This window comes from Hemitrygon akajei, chromosome 18 (genome assembly GCF_048418815.1).
Source record: "Hemitrygon akajei chromosome 18, sHemAka1.3, whole genome shotgun sequence".
NCBI classification, from domain to species: domain Eukaryota; kingdom Metazoa; phylum Chordata; class Chondrichthyes; order Myliobatiformes; family Dasyatidae; genus Hemitrygon; species Hemitrygon akajei.
Window position 1 is genome coordinate 27,057,779 of NC_133141.1, and position 18,530 is coordinate 27,076,308.

The window sequence follows — 18,530 nt, forward strand, 5'->3', positions numbered from 1 at the left end:
AATCTCAAGGTTATATATGGTGACATGTATGTACTTTGATAAAAAGTTTACTTTCAACTTTGAACTTTGAAACAAGTGGGTACCTCAGATGCTGAAGTGAGAGGCTAAAGGCCTCAGTGAACACTCCAGCCAGCTGAGTAGCACAGGTCTTTAGTGTTCAGCCAGTACCCCATCTCAGTACCACCCTCCTGAAGAATGCTTCCATATCGGTCTCAGAGACTGAAATCATGGGGACATGGGAATGCGTGAAGGTGCCACCATGTTTTCAACTTCAAGTTGAGTTTATTGTCATTCAACCATACACATGCATGGATACAACCAACTGAAACACCATTCCTCTGGATCAAGGTGCACAATACAATACATATAACTCATGCACATAATGTGTAAAATAACATTAACACAAATAAATTAACAAATAATGAGGTGCGTATACAACACAAGTTAAAAAGCAAACAGTATGACATTACTGGCATTTCATGTGTGATGAGACCTGTGTGGTGGCAGGGAATTCAGTCGTCTCAAGGCCTGTTTCTCATCCTAACTGTTCTTATCCTAATGCTACGGTACCTCCTGCCTGATGGTAGAGAATCAAAGAGATTTTTAGACAGATGGGAAGGATCATTGACTATGCCAAGGGCTTTGTGTATGCAGCACTCCTGATAAATGTTGCTGAAGGGTTGATGAATCTCTCAGCAGTCCTCACAATCCTTTGGTCAGATGCCTTGCAATTCCCGTACCAGATGGTGATGCAGCTGGTCAGGAAACTCGTTGGTGTTCCTGTAAAAAATGGTTAGAATGTTGGGGGAGGGGAGCCTCATTCACCTCAGTCTCCTCAGGAAGTGGAGATGCTGCTGTGCTTTCTTGAGTAAAGAGGTGATGTTGAGGGACCAGGTGAGATCGTCCAGTATGTGCCCTCCCAGAAACTTGCTGCTCATAACTCTCTCCACGGAGGAGCCGTGTATGTGCAGTGAGGAGCGATCAGTCTGAACCTTCCTAAAGTCCACAATCGTCTCTTTGGTCTTGTTCACGTTGAGGCTCAACTTGGTGTGATCGCATCATTCTACAAGGTGTTTTACCTCCTCTCTGTACGCCATCTTGTTGTCATTGTTGATGAGGCCAATAATCAGCAAACTTGATTATTTGGTTTGAACTGGATCTAGCTGTGCAGTCATGAGTCAACAGCGTGAACGGCAGTGGACTGAGCACGCAGCCCTGGGGAGCGCGATGGAGCTAGAGGTGTTTCTGCCCACGCAGACTGACAGTGGCCTTTCTGCCGAGAAGTCCAGCATCCAGTGACAGATAGGTGTTGATAATCAAAGTGAGCATCAAAAGCATCAAGCTCGTCCAGGAGCGAAACCTTGGTTTCACTTTGTAGGAGGTGATTCCATTCAAACAGCTGTCGAGCATCCTTCTGTGATTCGTTTGGGCTGGAATTACCACTTCACATGTGAGATGGCTTTCTGGATGTCAAATCTTGTATTTTAGTTGGTCACCAGGCTCAGCAGGTCTGGCAGCATCAATGGAAATAAATAAACAGTCAACATTTTGGGCCGAGACCCTTCTTCAGGACCATTTAATAGAGCAGAGGAGATAAAGTAAATGCAGCCTAGTTAATACAATAGGTCATTTAATTCACCAGACATTACCCATTTAATACAACAAGGAGAATCTATTTAATCCAAAATACAGTTAACTAATATATAGAACATAGAACATAGAAATCTACAGCACATTACAGGCCCTTGGCCCACAATGTTGTGCCGACCATGTAACCTACTCTAGAGACTGCCTAGAATTTCCCTAGCGCATAGCCCTCTGTTTTCCAAGCTGCACGTACCTATCTAAAAGACCCCATGTGAAGCATTTTACAATAGCAAACTTGTACAGTATATTCAACTTGTATGGTCCTCTATAGAAACAATTTAAAGCAACAATCTATTGCATTTTGCAAAACAAGTTTTGTAAATAATTGGGAGATCCTACTTAACACAATAATTTAGCAGTTTATTTCATGCAGCAAATACAATTTATTGCCATTGTATTTAATACAATGAAATAGTTATTTAATATAGCAAGCTAATCTGGTAAATCAAGCATACTCACTGCAAGAAATAATCTATTTCATAGAGCTCTATGAAGGGTCTCAGCTCAAAATATTGACTCTTTATCCCTCTTCATAGATGCTGCCTGACTTGCCGAGATCCATAAATATTTTGTGTGTTTTACTCTGCTTAAAAGAGCAAGGGATCAATTTAGTACAGTGAAGTCTATTTATAGAAACATAGAAAACCTACAGCACAATACAGAGACGACACCGGTGCCAAACTGTATCGGTGCTCGCCCTTCCCTTGGACTACATCAGTGACGTGGAGAGGGGGAACCCACTGCATGGGCAACAGCCAGATCTTCAAATCTTCCTGCCCAGGCTTGCGCCCTGGAGAGGGCACAGTCCACCAGAGGCACAAACCCATGATCCCCTGGGATCGACGGCTGCCTACTACTATTTCTTTGGAATGTGGGAGGAAGCCAGGGCCCCCAGAGGAAACCCATGCAGTCACAAGGAGAACATACAAACAGCGGTGGTAAGTGAATCTGGGTCGCTTGTAATATAATAGTGTTATACTAACTGCTAAGCTACCATGCCACCCTGTTAATTTATTTAATGCAGAATATAGACTGTTTAATATAGTAAACAGTATTTGATATTGGGAACAATCAATTAAATACTGTAAAATACAATAATAAAACAAACAGATTCTTCATTCAGCAACAGAACCTATTTGGTACAGTGAGTAAACTAGTTAGTACACAAATATCTGTGCATGTCAGATATCAGAGTTTTATTAAAAAAGCAGACAGAGTCTACTTAATGCCACAAAACGATCTAGTTAATGCAGCAAAGTACACAATTCTGCAAACTGAATCTATCTCCAATAGGAAATAGTGTACACACAATAGAACAAAAATCTTTTACTTAACTCCTCAAACTGAGTCCGTTTAATTTGACAAAAAAAATCGCCTTTTTAATAAAGCAAATAAGTTTATATAATAAAAGTAAACTAGCCAGATGAATACCACAAATGCAGTCTGTTTCACACAGCTAGTAGAATCTGTTTAAATGGACGTAGCAGTCTATATAATACACTAAACAGTGTCTGCCTCATGTATCAAACAATTCCTGATTAATACAACAAATAGTCTACTAATAGGGCAGCAAGTACTTATAATAAAATCTATGGCTACTTAATTCAGCAAACATTGTAATTATAGAAAATCTGTGAAGAAATTTGTGCACTTTCAATACAGACAAGCCTTTTTAAGAGAAAAATAAGATTTATCTAATAGCGCAAGGCATCTATTTAATAGCAAAGGTAGAAACTAATGCCACAGAACAACTGGTAGTATGAGTTCAGCATGGCACAATGACACTGGTTAATTTAAAGCAACAAGCAGAGCCAATTTAGTGTCACAAAATACTGTAGGTCTATTTAATTCAGCAAACGGAATCTACTTAAGTGAATTTGAGTGACGTTATCCCCTCTGTTCCAGCAGCCTGATGGCTGAAGGGTAATAACTGTTCCTGAACCTGGTGGTGTGGGCCCTGAGGCTCCTGTACCTTCTTCGTGTTAGTAGCAGTGAGAAGAGAGTATAGTCTTGGGGGGGGGGGGTGTCCTTGATGATGGATATTGCTTTCCTTCAACAGTGCTCCGTGTAGATGTGTTCAAAGGTGGGGAGGGCTTTACCCGTGATGGACTGTGCTGCATCCACTACTTTTTGTAGGCTTTTCCATTCGAGGGCATTGGTGTTTCCATTCCAAGCCGTGATGCAGCCAGTCAATATACTCTCCAATACACCTCTATAGAAGTTTGATAAAGTTTCACATGTCATGCCGAATTGTCACAAATCCCTAAGGAAGTAGAGGCACTGTTGTGCTTTCTTCATAATTGCACTTACGTGCTGGGCCTAAGTCAGTTCCTCTGAAATAATAACACCAAGGAATTTAAAGTTGCTGACCATCGCCACCTCTAATCCCCCGATGAGGTCTGGATCATGGACCTCCGGTTTGCTCCTTCTGTAGTCAATATTAAGCTCTTTGGTCTTGTTGACATTGAGTAAGAGGCTGCTGTTTTGGCACCACTCAGCCAGATTTTCAGTCTCCCTCCTTTATGCTGATTTGTCACCACCTTTGATTTGGCCAATGACAGTGGTGTCGTCAGAAAACTTGTATACAGTGTTGGAGTTGTGCTTGGCCACACAGTCATAAGTATAAAGTGAGTAGAGCAGGGTCTAAGCACACAGCCTTGTGGGGCACCTGTGCTGATGGAGATTGTGGAGGAGATGTTGTTGCCAATCCGAACTGACTGGGGTTTGCAAGTGAGGAAATCTTGGATTCAATTGCACAAGGTGTTGAGGCCAAGGTCTTGAAGTTTATTGATTAGTTCTGAGTGATAGTATTGAATGCTGAGCTGTATGCATCCTGATGTGTGTATCTTTTCCATCCAGATGTTTAGAGGGATATGGACCATATATGGGCAAATGGGACTAGCTCGGGTGGACAACTTGGTCAGTATGCACAAGTTGGGCCAAAGGGCCTGTTTCTGTGCTGTATACTACGACTCAATTGAATGCAGTTAGTGCTGGCGCTTACTACACAGTCTTAACAAAGCTGAGAACCTGCAATTCCAGTTAACTAAGCTGCAGCAGAATATTTTTTTCCCAATCTGTTGGAAGTGTCCAGCAAGCAGAGCATAGTGCAAAACTCCAGACAGTTTATAGACAATAGACAATAGGTGCAGGAGTAGGCCATTTGGCCCTTCTAGCCAGCACCGCCATTCACTGTGATCATGGCTGATCATACACAATCAGTACCCCGTTCCGGCCCTCTCCCCATATCCCTTGACCCCGCTATCTATAAGAGCTCTATCTAACTGTCTCTTGAATGCATCCAGAGACTTGGCCTCCACTGCCTTCTGGGGCAGAGCATTCCACATATCCACCACTCTCTGTGTGAAAAAGTTTTTCCGCATCTCAGTTCTAAATGGCCTACCCCTTATTCTTAAACTGTGGCCTCTAGTTCTGGACTCACCCATCAGCGGGAACATGCTTCCTGCCTCCAGCGTGTCCAATTCCTTAATAATCTTATATGTCTCAATCGGATCCCCTCTCATCCTTCTAAATTCCAGTGTATACAAGCCCAGTCGCTCCAATCTTTCAACATATGACAGTCCCGCCATTCTGGGAATTAACCTTGTGAACCTAAGCTGCACTCCCTCAATAGCAAGAATGTCCTTCCTCAAATTTGGAGACCAAAACTGCACACAATACTCTAGGTGGGGTCTCACCAGGGCCCTGTACAGCTGCAGAAGGACCTCTTTACTCCTATACTCAATTCCTCTTGTTATAAAGGCCAGCATGCCATTAGCTTTCTTCACTGCCTGCTGTACCTGCATGCTTGCTTTCATTGACTGATGTACAAGAACACCTAGATCTCGTTGTACTTCCCCTTTTCCTAACTTGACTCCATTCAGATAGTAATCTGCCTTCCTGTTCTTGCCACCAAAGTGGATAACCTCACATTTATCCACATTAAACTGCACCTGCCACACATTTGCCCACACACCCAACCTGTCCAAGTCACCCTGCATTCTCATAACATCTTCCTGACATTTCACACTGCCACCCAGCTTTGCGTCATCAGCAAATTTGCTAATGTTACTTTTAATCCCTTTATCTAAATCATTAATGTATATTGTAAACAGCTGCGGTCCCAGCACTGAACCTTGCGGTACCCCACTGGTCACAGCCTGCCATTCCGAAAGGGACCCGTTAATCACTACTCTTTGTTTCCTGTCAGCCAGCCAATTTTCAATCCACGTCAGTACTCTGCCCCCAATACCATGTGCTCTAATTTTGCCCACTAATCTCCTATGTGGGACTTTATCAAAAGCTTTCTGGAAGTCCAGGTACACTACATCCACTGGCTCTCCCTTGTCCATTTTCATAGTTACATCCTCAAAAAATTCCAGAAGATTAGTCAAGCATGATTTTCCCTTCATAAATCCATGCTGACTCGAACTGATCCTTCTACTGCTATCCAAATGTGTCGTAATTTCATCTTTTATAATTGACTCCAGCATCTTTCCCACCACTGACATCATGCTAACCGGTCTATAATTCCCTGTTTTCTCTCTCCCTCCTTTCTTGAAAAATGGGACAACATTAGCCACCCTCCAGTCAGCAGGAACTGTTCCTGAATCTATAGAACATTGGAAAATGATTACCAATGCGTCCACGATTTCTAGAGCTACCTCTTTAAGTACCCTGGGATGCAGACCATCAGGTCCCGGGGACTTATCAGCCTTCAGACTCAACAGTCTATCCAACACCGTTTCCGGCCTAATATAAATTTATTATAAATTTAATATAAGTTTATTATGCAAAGAATTGTCTTGTGGGTAACTTGGCTGATAATCTGGGAAGTGTATAATGGAAGATACACTGTGACACTGAGTTATTGATTTTACGGTACCTCAGAATGATAACTTACTTCTCATTTGCAAATAGAATGAAGTCATGATTGGCTGCTGCTGGGGTTTTCTGGGTAGAGTGAATCCGCTGTCTGGATGTTATCGGTTGGACATCAATCACCAAGACCAGGATGGAAGCACAGCCTTGATAACTGCAGCTCAGGCAGGTGGGTATGTGGTGGATTATGGGTGGGTGGAAGATGATCAAGGTATGGGAGATCTGATGTGGCATCACACTGTAGAAGTGCATGCACTGTTGCCAAACACTACTTGTGAGCAAGACCACGGCTTCTCCTGACGGGAGCAAATCGTTCGCCATGATAGGGAAGGCTGTGTTCCATTGTTGAACTAAAACAGATAGCAGGGTGAAAAGAACAGATAGGGCCAATGCCTAACAAAATGCACAATTAAATAATCATAACCTCCACAAACATGAGAATCCAATCCGTGAAGCAATGTTCTGGGAATTAACAGAGTGAAGACAATGTAAAATAAAAAAAACTACCATCTTTCTGAAGTGAGATTTTAAACAATGGCCTCCACTTGGAGTGAGATATCAGAAAATATCCTTTGCTTGTAGTGAGATATTGAGCAATGGATTGATACTCAGGCAATGTCCTCTACACACAGTGTGATGTCCAACAATGTTCGTTGCGGAAAATGAGAGATTATGCCACATTCTCTACACAGTGTAAGATAGGAGAAAATGTTATCTGTGTGGAAGGAGATATTTGACATCCTTTAAGATCTTAACGGTTAGGATGCAGAGAAGGTTTACAAGGATGTTGCCGGGACTTGAAAAACTGAGTTACAGAGAAAGGTTGAATAGGTTATTCCCTGGAGTGTAGAAGAATGAGGGGAGACTTGATAGAGGTATATAAAATTATGATGGGTATAGATAGAGTTATGCAAGCAGGCTTTTTCTACTGAGGCTAAAATACCAGAGGACATGGGTTAAGGGTGAAGGGGGAAAAGTTTAAAGGGAACATTAGTGGGGGGGGGGCTTCTTCACACAGAGAGTAGTGGGAGTGTGGAATGAGCTGCCAGTTGAAGTGGTGAATGCAGGCTCACTTTTAACATTTAAGAAAAACTTGGCCAGGTACATGGATGAGAGGTGTATGGATGGATATGGTCCAGGTGCAGGTCAGTGGGACTAGGCAGAAAAATGGTTCAGCACAGCCAAGAAGGGCCAAAAGGCCTGTTTCTGTGCTGTAATGTTCTATGGTTCTCTGGTTCTAAATTGGGATATTAGACATTGTCTTTTCCACAGCACGAGATATTAGATAACATCCTTGGAGTGGATATTAGACAATATCCTCTGCATGGATTCAGGTGGCAGACAGTCCAGTGCACCAAATGAGATGTAAGTCAGCATCCATTGCATTGAGGGTGGGTGAGTGGCAAGGGTGGGTACAGGGTTTGAGAGCGGGTATTGCGATTGCTCACAACATCTCAAGCCCTCTAATAGTTTTGTCCTATTGAGGCAGGGAAAGGAAGGAATGAAGTAGGGATAACTCTTACTTCAGTGGTGGGCATATTATTGGAGAAGATTCTTAGAAACAGGATGGCTCTGTGAGAGGTAGATGAAGCTTTGTGAGCTTGATTGACTTCCTTGAGGAAGTGACAAAGCACGTTGATGAAGGTAGAGCAGTAGATGTGGTGTATGTGGATTTTAGTAAGGCGTTTGATAAGCTTCCTCATGGGAGGCTCATTCAGAAAGTCAAAAGGCATAGGATCCAAGGAAACTTGTCTGTGTGGATTCAGAAGGCAGAGGGTGGTTGTAGATGGAGTGCATTCTGCCTGGAGGTCAGTGACCAGTGGTATTCAACAGGGATCTGTACTGGGAACCCTGCTCTTTGTGATTTTTTATAAATGACCTGGATGAGGAAATGGGAGGGTAGCTTAGTAAGTTTGCAGATGACACAGAGGTTGGTGGAGTTGTGGATAGTGTAGAAAGTTGCTGTCAATTACAATGGAACATTGACAGGGTGCATAGTGCATAGCTGGGCTGAGAAGTGGCAGGTGGAGTTCAATCTGAAAAACCGTAGTGTGATACACTTTGGAAAGTCAAATTTGAAGGGAGAAGACAGAGTTATTGGCAGGATTCTTAGCAGTGTGGAGGAACAGAGGGATCTTATTCAATGGATTTAGTAGATTTCATTCAATAGATGTATTAGCTTTTAATAATCCAATGCTCTATAAAACTCTGGTTAGACCACATTTGGAGTATTGTATTCAGTTCTGGTCACCTCATTATAGGAAGGATGTGGAAGCTTTAGAGAGGGTGCAGAGGAGATTTACCAGGATGCTGTCTGGATTAGAGAGCAAGACTTATGAGAATAGGTTGAGTGAGCTACAGCTTTTCTCTTTGGAGAGAAGGAGGATGAGAGGTGACTTGATAGAGGTGTACAAGATGATAAGAGGCATAGATCAAATGAGGACAGACAGTGCCTTTCTCCCCAGGGCAGCAATGGCTACTACAAAGGGGCCTAACTTAAAGGTGATTGGAGGAAAGCATAGAGAGGATTTCAGAGGTAGTTTTTTTATATACACAGAGAGCAGTACATTGGTGGAGCATGCTGCCAGGGATTGTGGTAGAAGCAAATATGCTAAGGACATTTAAGAGATTCTTAGATAGGCACATAGATAGAAAAATGGAGGGCTATGTGGGAAGGAAGAGTTAGATTGATCTTCGAGTAGGTTAAAGTGTCGGCACAGCATCATGGGGGCTGAAGGGCCTGTACTGGTCTATGTACTACCAGGTCCTGGGGCTCAACACCTCCCTTTGCAAATGGATCCTTAACATCCTGACCAACAGACCCCAAACAGTAAGGAACAACACCCTGTCACGATTATTATCAACACCGGTGCTCCACAAGATTGTCCCCTACTCTACTCCCTGTACACTCATGACTGTGTGGCCTAACTCCATCTACAAGTGTGCAGTAGTCAGCCGGATAACTAATATTGATGAGTCGGAGTAGAGGATCGAGAGTCTAGTGGTATGTTGTCATGACAGAAATATTTCCCTCAGCATCAGCAATAAAAGAACTGGTGATTGATTTCAGGAAGAGGGATGGTGCACACATTCCTGTTTGTTTACATTAATGGAGCTGAAGTAGAGGATAGTGAATCTGTGGAATTCATTGCCACAGAGGGCTCTGAAGGCCAAGTCATTGGGTATATGTAAAGTGGGGGTTGATAAGATTTTGATTAGTAAGGGCATGGAAAGTTACAAGGAGAAGGCAAGATAACAGGGTTGAGATGGATAATAAATCAGCCATGATGAAATGGCACAGCAGACTCGGTGGCCCAAATGGCCTAATTCTGCTCCTATGTCTTATGGTGTTATTATCACCAATAGCCTGTCCAGTACCAACCATGTAGACATCATGGATAAAAAAACACCAACATTTCTACTTCCTCGGTAGGCTAAAGAAATTCGGCATTTCCCCATCGACCCTCACTAGTTTTTATAGATGCACCATAGAAGGCATTTTATCTACATACATCAAGGCTTGGTATAGCAACTGCTCTGCAAGAAACTGCAGCAAATTATGGACACAGCTCAGCACAACACAGCAACAAGCCTTCTTTCCATAGAATCTGTCTACACTTCTCGCTGCTTCGGTAAAAAAGCCAAAGTAACTTCAGACCTCTCCCACTCTGGATATTCTCTCTTCTTCCCCCGCCCATTGGGAAGGAGATACAAAAGCTTGAAAACACATACCACCAGGCCCAAGGACAGCTTCTATCCCACCGTCGAACAATCCCCTACTACAATAAGGTAGATTGTGAAGTCAAGAATACACCTCATCATGGCAGCAGGGACATCAATGGGAGTGGAATCAAGTAGAGAGTGATCCCTATGGAAAGCTGAGAGGTGGGGTGAGGGGAACTTCTCTGCATTTTTTTCTGTTTAATAATGTTTTTCCTATAACAGGATGACTAAAACTGTCACAATGTTCCAAGTGCAGCCTCACCAACATCTTGTACAACTGCAACATAACTTCCCAATGCCCTAACTGATGAAGGCCAGCGCGCCAAATGTCTTCTTCAACACCCAACCTAACTGTGACACCAATTTCTGCAACCTATAACTTTGCACCCCTCCATCCCACTGCTCCCTAACACTTCCAGGGCATTATCATTCTCAGTACAAGTCCTACCTGCTTTGATCTCTCAAAATGCAATACCTCACTAAATGATCTGAATTTAAATTCACCAGTGTTCCTCGTTCTGGTTCCCTTTCTGTCACCTCTGTTGGAATATTTACCTGTGTGACTGCAGAGTGGAAGCAGGGCTACCTTTGGCTGTGAAGGGATACAAGACTGCATTTAACTGTGATGGTATGCACAATCAAATAGGCAACCCACATAACTGAACATAAAACATGGAACGGTACAGTACAGCGCAGGCCCTTTGGCCCACAATGTTGTTGTCAGGAAATGTAAAGGAAGCTTGACCCAAAAGCAGAGCAGCAGAGACAATTTAACAATGAACAATATTTTAGAAACACAGAAAACCTACAGCACAATACAGACCCTTTGGCCCACAATGCTGTGCTGAGCATGTACATACTTTCGAAATTACCTAGGGTTACCCATAGACCTCTATTTTTCTGAGTTCCATGTACCTATCCAGGAGTCCCTTAAAGGACCCTATCGTATCCACCTCCACCACCGTTGCTGACCCTATTTCACGCACTCACCACTCTCTGCATTTAAAAAAACTTGTCCCAACATCGTATGTGTGTGTGTGCGTGTGCCCTTAACTCCTGGTGGAGTCGTCGGGGCGCCATCATGACAAGCTTTTTGCACCGATCTTTTTGGTGATTGCTCATTGTACGGCGTGTCTTGGGCATCTGAAACCTGGCAGAGGCCATTTCTCTCCAGGTTTATTAAAAATTTTTTTTGTTGCTCAACCCAGGCACAGATGGAGACCGTGCAAGGGAGCCCGCCAGATTTGAACTCGGGACATCTTGCTCTGAAGTCCAGCGCTGATGCCACTACGCCACCAGCTGGTTAACCTCTGTACCTACTTCCAAGCACCTTAAAACTGTACCCTCTCATGTTAGCCATTTCAGTCCTGGGAAAAAACCTCTGACTATCCACACGATCAATGCCTCTCATCATCTTATACACCTCTATCAGGTCACCTCTCATCCTCCATCGCTCCAAAGAGAAAAGGCCGAATTCACTCAGCCTATTCTCATAAGGCATGCTTGCCAATCCAGGCAACATTCTTGTAAATCTCCTCTGCACCCTTTCTGTAGTTTCCACATCCTTCTTGTACTGAGGTGACCAGAACTGAGCACAGTACTCCAAGTGGGGTCTGATCAGGGTCCTAAAAAGCTGCAACATTATCTCTCAGCTCTTAAACTCAATCCCACAATTGATGAAGGCCAATGCACTGTATGCCTTTTTAACCACAGAGTCAACTTGCACAGCAGCTTTGAGTGTCCTATGGACTCTGACTCCAAAATCCCTCTGATCCTCCACACTGCCAAGAGTCTTACCATATTCTGCCATCATATTTGACCTACCAAAATGATCCACCTCACACTTATCTGGGTTGAACTCCATCTGCCACCTCTCAGCCCAGTTTTGCATCCTATCAATGTCCCGCTATAACCTCTGACAGCCCTCCACACTATCCACAACACCCCCAACCTTTGTGTCATCAGCACACTTACTAACCCATCCCTCCACTTCCTCATCCAGGTCATTTATAAAAATCACGAAGGGTAAGGGTCCCAGAACAGACCCCTGAGGCACTCCACTGGTCGCCGACCTCCATGCAGAATATGACCCGTCTACAACCACTCTTTGCCTTCTGTGGCCAAGCCAGTTCTGGATCCACAAAGCAAAGTCCCCTTGGATCCCATGCCTCCTTACTTTCTCAATAAGCCTTGTATGGGGTACCTTGTCAAATGCAATTTGATGCAATTTTTGCATTTTACTAATAAAGTGCAAAATAACAAGCCATGAGGGGTCAGAAAACAAGAGAGAAGCGATACTTAACACAACAAGGCAACAAGGTAACTGAAGGCTGGGAACAACTGGTTGAGGCTGTTTGGTTTGTTTGAGAGAACAAGAAATGTTCTTCTTGTCAAGTTTAATGGTGGTCGGCAGACCACCATAAAGTGAATTACCATCACCTACTGAGTTGGAGCGCGGAGAAAAGAGACAGGAAGTATACCCAATAAATTCTACCCCCAAAAAATATTCAAATAATATTGAAAAGTTTAATGCTTTTCAGAAAGTCAAATATGCACTTCTATTCATTACAATGACAATGATATCCTTACAAATGTTCCATGTTAAACTGTGTCTGTCCCAAAGATCTCAATTTAGCAATTAGATGTTTTCTTTGCACTTCATAAGAATTCCATTCAATGGATGCTGCACTGTTTGTAGATATGTGCACTCCCTAATGCTCGTATCATGCATTCTGAACAAGGAATTATTCAACCTAGTATGTCCAATACATAAATGTGAGGATATCTTCTTCCCTCCTTTTATACCCATCTCCCAGATGAGTTTTCACCATCCTCTGAATTTTATATAAATGTCGTCCTTCCTTTTCCTTATCCCAACTTTGTTGCCACGGTGATTGAATGGACTTTCTAATTATGTCTTTCATCTCTCCCTTATGCAAAGGCACTACTACATTTACATCTTTAATTTTAAGTGATTACTTGAAAAGAGTGTCTGCCACCTCATTTCACTTACCCCCAACATGGGCAGGGAGCCATGAGAAATGTATACACAAGCCCAGACTCAGCAGCCTCAACAGATGTTCCCCAATCTCCAGAACAATGTCTGGCTACAATTTGAAATACCTGTTTTAATAGATGTTAAGACTGAGAATTAATCAGAGCACAAAAGTACATAATCAGGGTATACTTCTTTGATCCATTCCAAGGCTAAAATAATAGCAACCATCTCAAAGGTTTCAAAGTTACATTTAATGTCAGAGAAATGTATACAATATACATCTTGAAATTCTTTTTCTTCACAAACATCCATGAAAACAGAGTACACCCAAAGAATGAATGACAGTTAAATGTTAGAACCCTAAAGCTCCCCCCTCCCACGCATAAACAGCAGCAAATTAATGACCCCCACCCCCGCCACAAAAAAGCATCAGCACCCCACACCGAGCACTCAATCGTGCAGCAAAGCGTCAATAAAGACACAGACTTGCAGTACCCCAAAGGCCACTCGTTCACCCGGTAATTCAACATACCACAGGCTCTCTCTCTCCCTAATAAGGGAAAAAGAAGTGTCCCCATTTCACAGCGAGAGGGGAGACATAACAAAACAACTTGCTGATTTATGGTGTTAAAAGTCTGTTGCGTTGCTTTTTCCGAGCTCTGTGCCCAAAGAACTCGGGTCTCTGGGCACACAGCCAGCAGCCAGTAGCTGCTTTCAATCTTCCGTGTACTCCCACGACACACCAGGATCCTGCGGAGGCACCGACCTTGAGTCCGCCCGCTTCCAGAGCCACAAAATCATTTAACCCCAAAGGCTATTTCCGAAGATGTAAGCAAAGGAGTCGCTGTTAGGCGCCATCGTCTCCTAAGCGCCACCCCACACATCAAACATGAATACTGATACTTCGTCTGATAATCTTTTCTTAATAGTCACCTGAAACTTTGGAACATAAACAGAAACACCTGAACGACCTGGTCACTGGATCCCTTGAACAATCTGTGTAGATATGTGAGAAGCCATAATATTTGCCTTGTATATATTACTGAACTTTCTGTGCCACCGATACACAATCACTCCTCATCTTGATCTTTTCTTGAAGCCCCAAATCAACGACAGGCAAAGAAAAAACTGTGGAGGGGTGACAGAAAGGGCTATGTTCCACATTAAACAATCCAAGATTTTGTGACCATTCACTTCCATCCACCCAAAACTGAAAACCTTATGAATACAGTGCTCCCAACACAAATATTGGATGACCAACTTCATGTCCACTTACATTAACCCAATAAACCATTGTTAACTATAACCTATGTAAGATGTAAAGGTACTTCACCCACTTTCAAAGTTCAAAGTAAATGCTATTATCAAAGTACATATGTATCACCATATACAACCATGAGATTTATTTTCAATAAATCCATAAAATAATAACCATAACAAAATCAATGAAAGACCACCCAGAAGACAACAAACTGTGCAAATACAAAAAGAAGAAATAGTAATGATAAATAAGCAATAAATATCAAGAACATGAGATGAACTGTCCTTGAAAGTGGGTCCATAGGTTGTGGGAACAGTTCAGTGATGGGGTGAGTGAAGCTGAGTGAAGTTATTCCCTTTGGATCAAGAGCCTGATGTTTGAGGGGTAGTAACTGTTCCTGAACCTAGTGGCAGTGTTGGACCTACTTTCTTCCTGGTGGCAGCAACGAGAAGAGACCGTGTCCTGGGTGGGGGGAGGGGGGGGGGGTCCCTGATGATGGATGCTGCTTTTTTACGACAACACTTCATGTTGATGTACTCAGTGGTGCGGAGGGCTTTACCTGTGCTGGACTGGGCTGTATCCACTATTTTTTATAGGATTTTCCGTTCAAGGGCATTGGTGTTTCCATACCAGGCTGTGATGCAGCCAGTCAGTATACTCTCCACCACACTTCTATAGAAGTTTGTCAAAGTTTTAGATGTCATTATGAATCTCCACAAACTCCTAAGAAAGTAGAGGCACTGTTGTGCTTTCTTCAAAATTGCACTTACGTGCTGGGTTGAGGACAGTTCCTCGGAAATAATAACACCAAGGAATTTGAAGTTGCTGACCATCGCCAGCTCTGATCTTCCAGTGAGGACTGGCTCATGGATCTTTGGTTTCCTCCTCCTGAAGTCGATAATCAACTCCTCGGTCTTGCTGACATTGAGTATGGCACCACCCAGCCAGATTGTCAATCTCCCTCCTATATAGGGATTAGTCACCACTTTTGATTTGGCCCGTGACAGTGGTGTCATCAGCAAACTTGAATATGACATTGGAGCTGTGCTTAGCCTCACAGTCATTAGTGTAAAGTGAGTAGAGCAGGGGGCTAAACACACAGCCTGGTGATGCACCTGTGCTGATGGAAATCATGGAGGAGATATTGTTGGCAATCCAAACTGACTGAGGTCTTCAAATGAGGAAATCCCGGGTTCAGTTGTTCAAGGATGTATTAAGGCCAGGGTTTGGGAGCTTACTGGTTAAGTTTTGAGGGGATGATAGTGTTGAATGCTGAGCTATAGTCGATAAAGAGCATCCTGATGTATGCATTATTGGTGTCCAGATGTTCCAAGGTTGAGTGAAGAGCCAATGAAATGGTATCTGCTGTGGACCTGTTGTAACAGTAGGCAAATTGGAGCAGATCTAAGTCACTTCCCAGGAAGGAATGGATATGTTTCATCACCAACATCTCAAAACTCTTCATAATTTCTACCAGTAATGCTGAATTGAGGATGATTTAATAGCACCACAACAATCTCAATGCTTGATCTTAAACTTCAACTAAGGGCATTAACAACTCTGGTGAGGCTGACCCAAAAGCAACACATCCACAATCAAAGACAGACCTGATTAAAGCAATACACGTTTGTTTAAGTGACCTCCTACTCGCATCCCAATCACACCCAACTAAATATCTGATCACATTAAAGACTTTAAAATGTTATTCACATGCACCTTCCATGTTAGCCTTGTGTTCATCCACATATGTAGAAACTTTACTACTGCCTCTCGTTTAAGAAATTTACCATATCATTTGGGGTTCATTGTGGGTGTAACATTCCTTTTGGGAAAGCAAATAACTTGAACCTTTGCAACAGAGTATGCAAATCTTCATCAATTTCTCTACTTCATCAAGAGCCGTCTACATTTTCCTTACTATATAACTTATATTCCTGCCTCTCATCCACACTGCATATAATGATTTGGAAATGTCTGAGCCAACATTTTTAAAAATATCATTCATTAACCCCTGTGGTTAATCATATTATTAACCCCTGTGGAATCCCATTCTCTATCTCATACTCTTTAGAATGTTCTTCCCACCCTAACTTGTATCTTCTTATCACATAAATAATCTTCAATCCAATTGAACTTTCTGTCACCTTTTCCTATCTTTTCCAGTTTAAGCAGCAACCCTTGTGTCCATGACACATCATAAGTTTTCTCAACATCAATGAAAACTGCTACCACTGATTCTTTATCAACTTGGGCCTTGTGAATATCAAATTCTAAATTTAACACCAAGTCCATGGTCATTCTCCCTTTATGAAATCCAGATTGGTATACAGCTAATTTTCCACAAAGTAAGAATGTCTTGCTTTAACTATCCATTCCATTATCTTACATATAGCCCTTTAAGTTCAGACAATGTAAATTCAATATCCAAGCAGGAACTGGAACATTCTTTTTTCTCAGCAATCTGAGGGTTGCTTGCCAAAACTGTTTCTCTATAAGACCTCTCTTCTAAATTGGCTGAACTATGTACACTGACATATGGTTTTGCTAATAACTCTGTTTTTTCAGAGTCAGTAACTGCAACTTTCTCCCCACCATACAAAACTGGTAATGCATCAAGTTTTCTCACCCCCCACCCCCCTTTTCTATATCATACCCTAACTTCCCCTACCTGGCTCTCTTTCCCAATGCTATCACAGTACGTTCTCCAATACATTTTCTTTATCCTTCTCACTACTTTTCTTGAGCTTTTTTATATTGTATGAAAGATGAATAGAGGTAACACTGCCTAACTTTCCTAAAAGCTTTATTCTGCTCCTTCACAGCTCTTCTACATTCATCCATCCACCAGGGAACAGCTCTTCTTTTATTATCCCCCAACGATCTGGGAATTGATTCCTGAGCTATTCAGTGTCACTGAGGTATTAATGTATTATTACTCAACTCAATATCCTCCAAAACCAAATGATCAGGCTATCTACTTTCACATAAATCATCAAATGCAGCCCAATTGCCCTTTTTGAAATTCCATCTGGGGATATGAGAACCTTCCTTCTAATACACAGCTATTCCCATTGTACAGATAATGGAGAAATGATCACTCCCCACTGCTGTATCATCACACACTTCCCAGTTACACATCCTTGCTATACCCTCAGATACCGTTGTAAGGTCTATAGCAGAAACAAAGTTGTTACATAGATTTATCCTTTTACTCCCATCACCATTCAAGCACACCAAACACTTTTCCTCCAGTAAATCTTCCACCACTGTCCCATTCCCAACCCCACACAGTACACCGAGCATTAAAATCCCCACACCAATATGACCTTACTTTTCCCATTTCCACCCACACTTCATAAAATATCAGGCATTAACTTTACACAAGGGTTATTAAAAAAAATTAGCTGTACTTTATTATTCTTTCCCCAAATTACAACCCCAATTGACTTAATTTTGTGTACTGTCCAATTTTTGATAAAGGTAGCCTCTCGTCCTCCATTGCCCATTTTCCAATCACGTTTTATATCAACGTATCTTAACACTTAGACAAGAATTCAGCCAGGTTTTCTGTACATATAACATCAGGCTTACTTGATAAATTTTCAATATCTATTTCTTAAATTCTTGACCATTATCTAACAGGATTTTAGCATTTCATTGTAAGATTAGGAAAACCATTAACAACCCTCCTTTGAAGACTGAATGTTATTGACTCCTCCTTGTAAATCGGACACCACTAATAATTTCTAGAGTTAAGTCTTTTATTTCTAGATGTTTTTCTGCTACTTTTAATTTTATTTTTTTCTGCCCTACTTTTAGTTTGTGCTCTACAATTTACCACATCTGCCATAAAAGTGACAAACATTAGTTTATCAACAATCAGAGAACCCTATGTTATACAATCATGGACTTTACACATTGTATTTGAACTATCTGTATTCTGGATATTAATAAGTCCCATTGACATTGTCTTCTGTATTTTCTGCTGCATATGAAATGCCCATTTCCACCTAAACATGC

At 42.2% G+C, this 18,530-nt stretch overlaps 1 protein-coding gene across 2 annotated transcripts in view; it reads left to right on the forward strand.

Annotated features, from left to right (window-relative positions):
• The window catches only part of LOC140741217 (photoreceptor ankyrin repeat protein-like), a 61,705-nt gene that overhangs the window by 34,182 nt on the left and 8,993 nt on the right, over positions 1–18,530 (forward strand). For both annotated transcript variants that reach the window (XM_073071161.1, XM_073071162.1), the window contains exon 4: positions 6,568–6,697. In XM_073071161.1, coding sequence (XP_072927262.1) covers positions 6,568–6,697 — 130 coding nt within the window. The remainder of the gene's footprint in view (positions 1–6,567; positions 6,698–18,530) is intronic.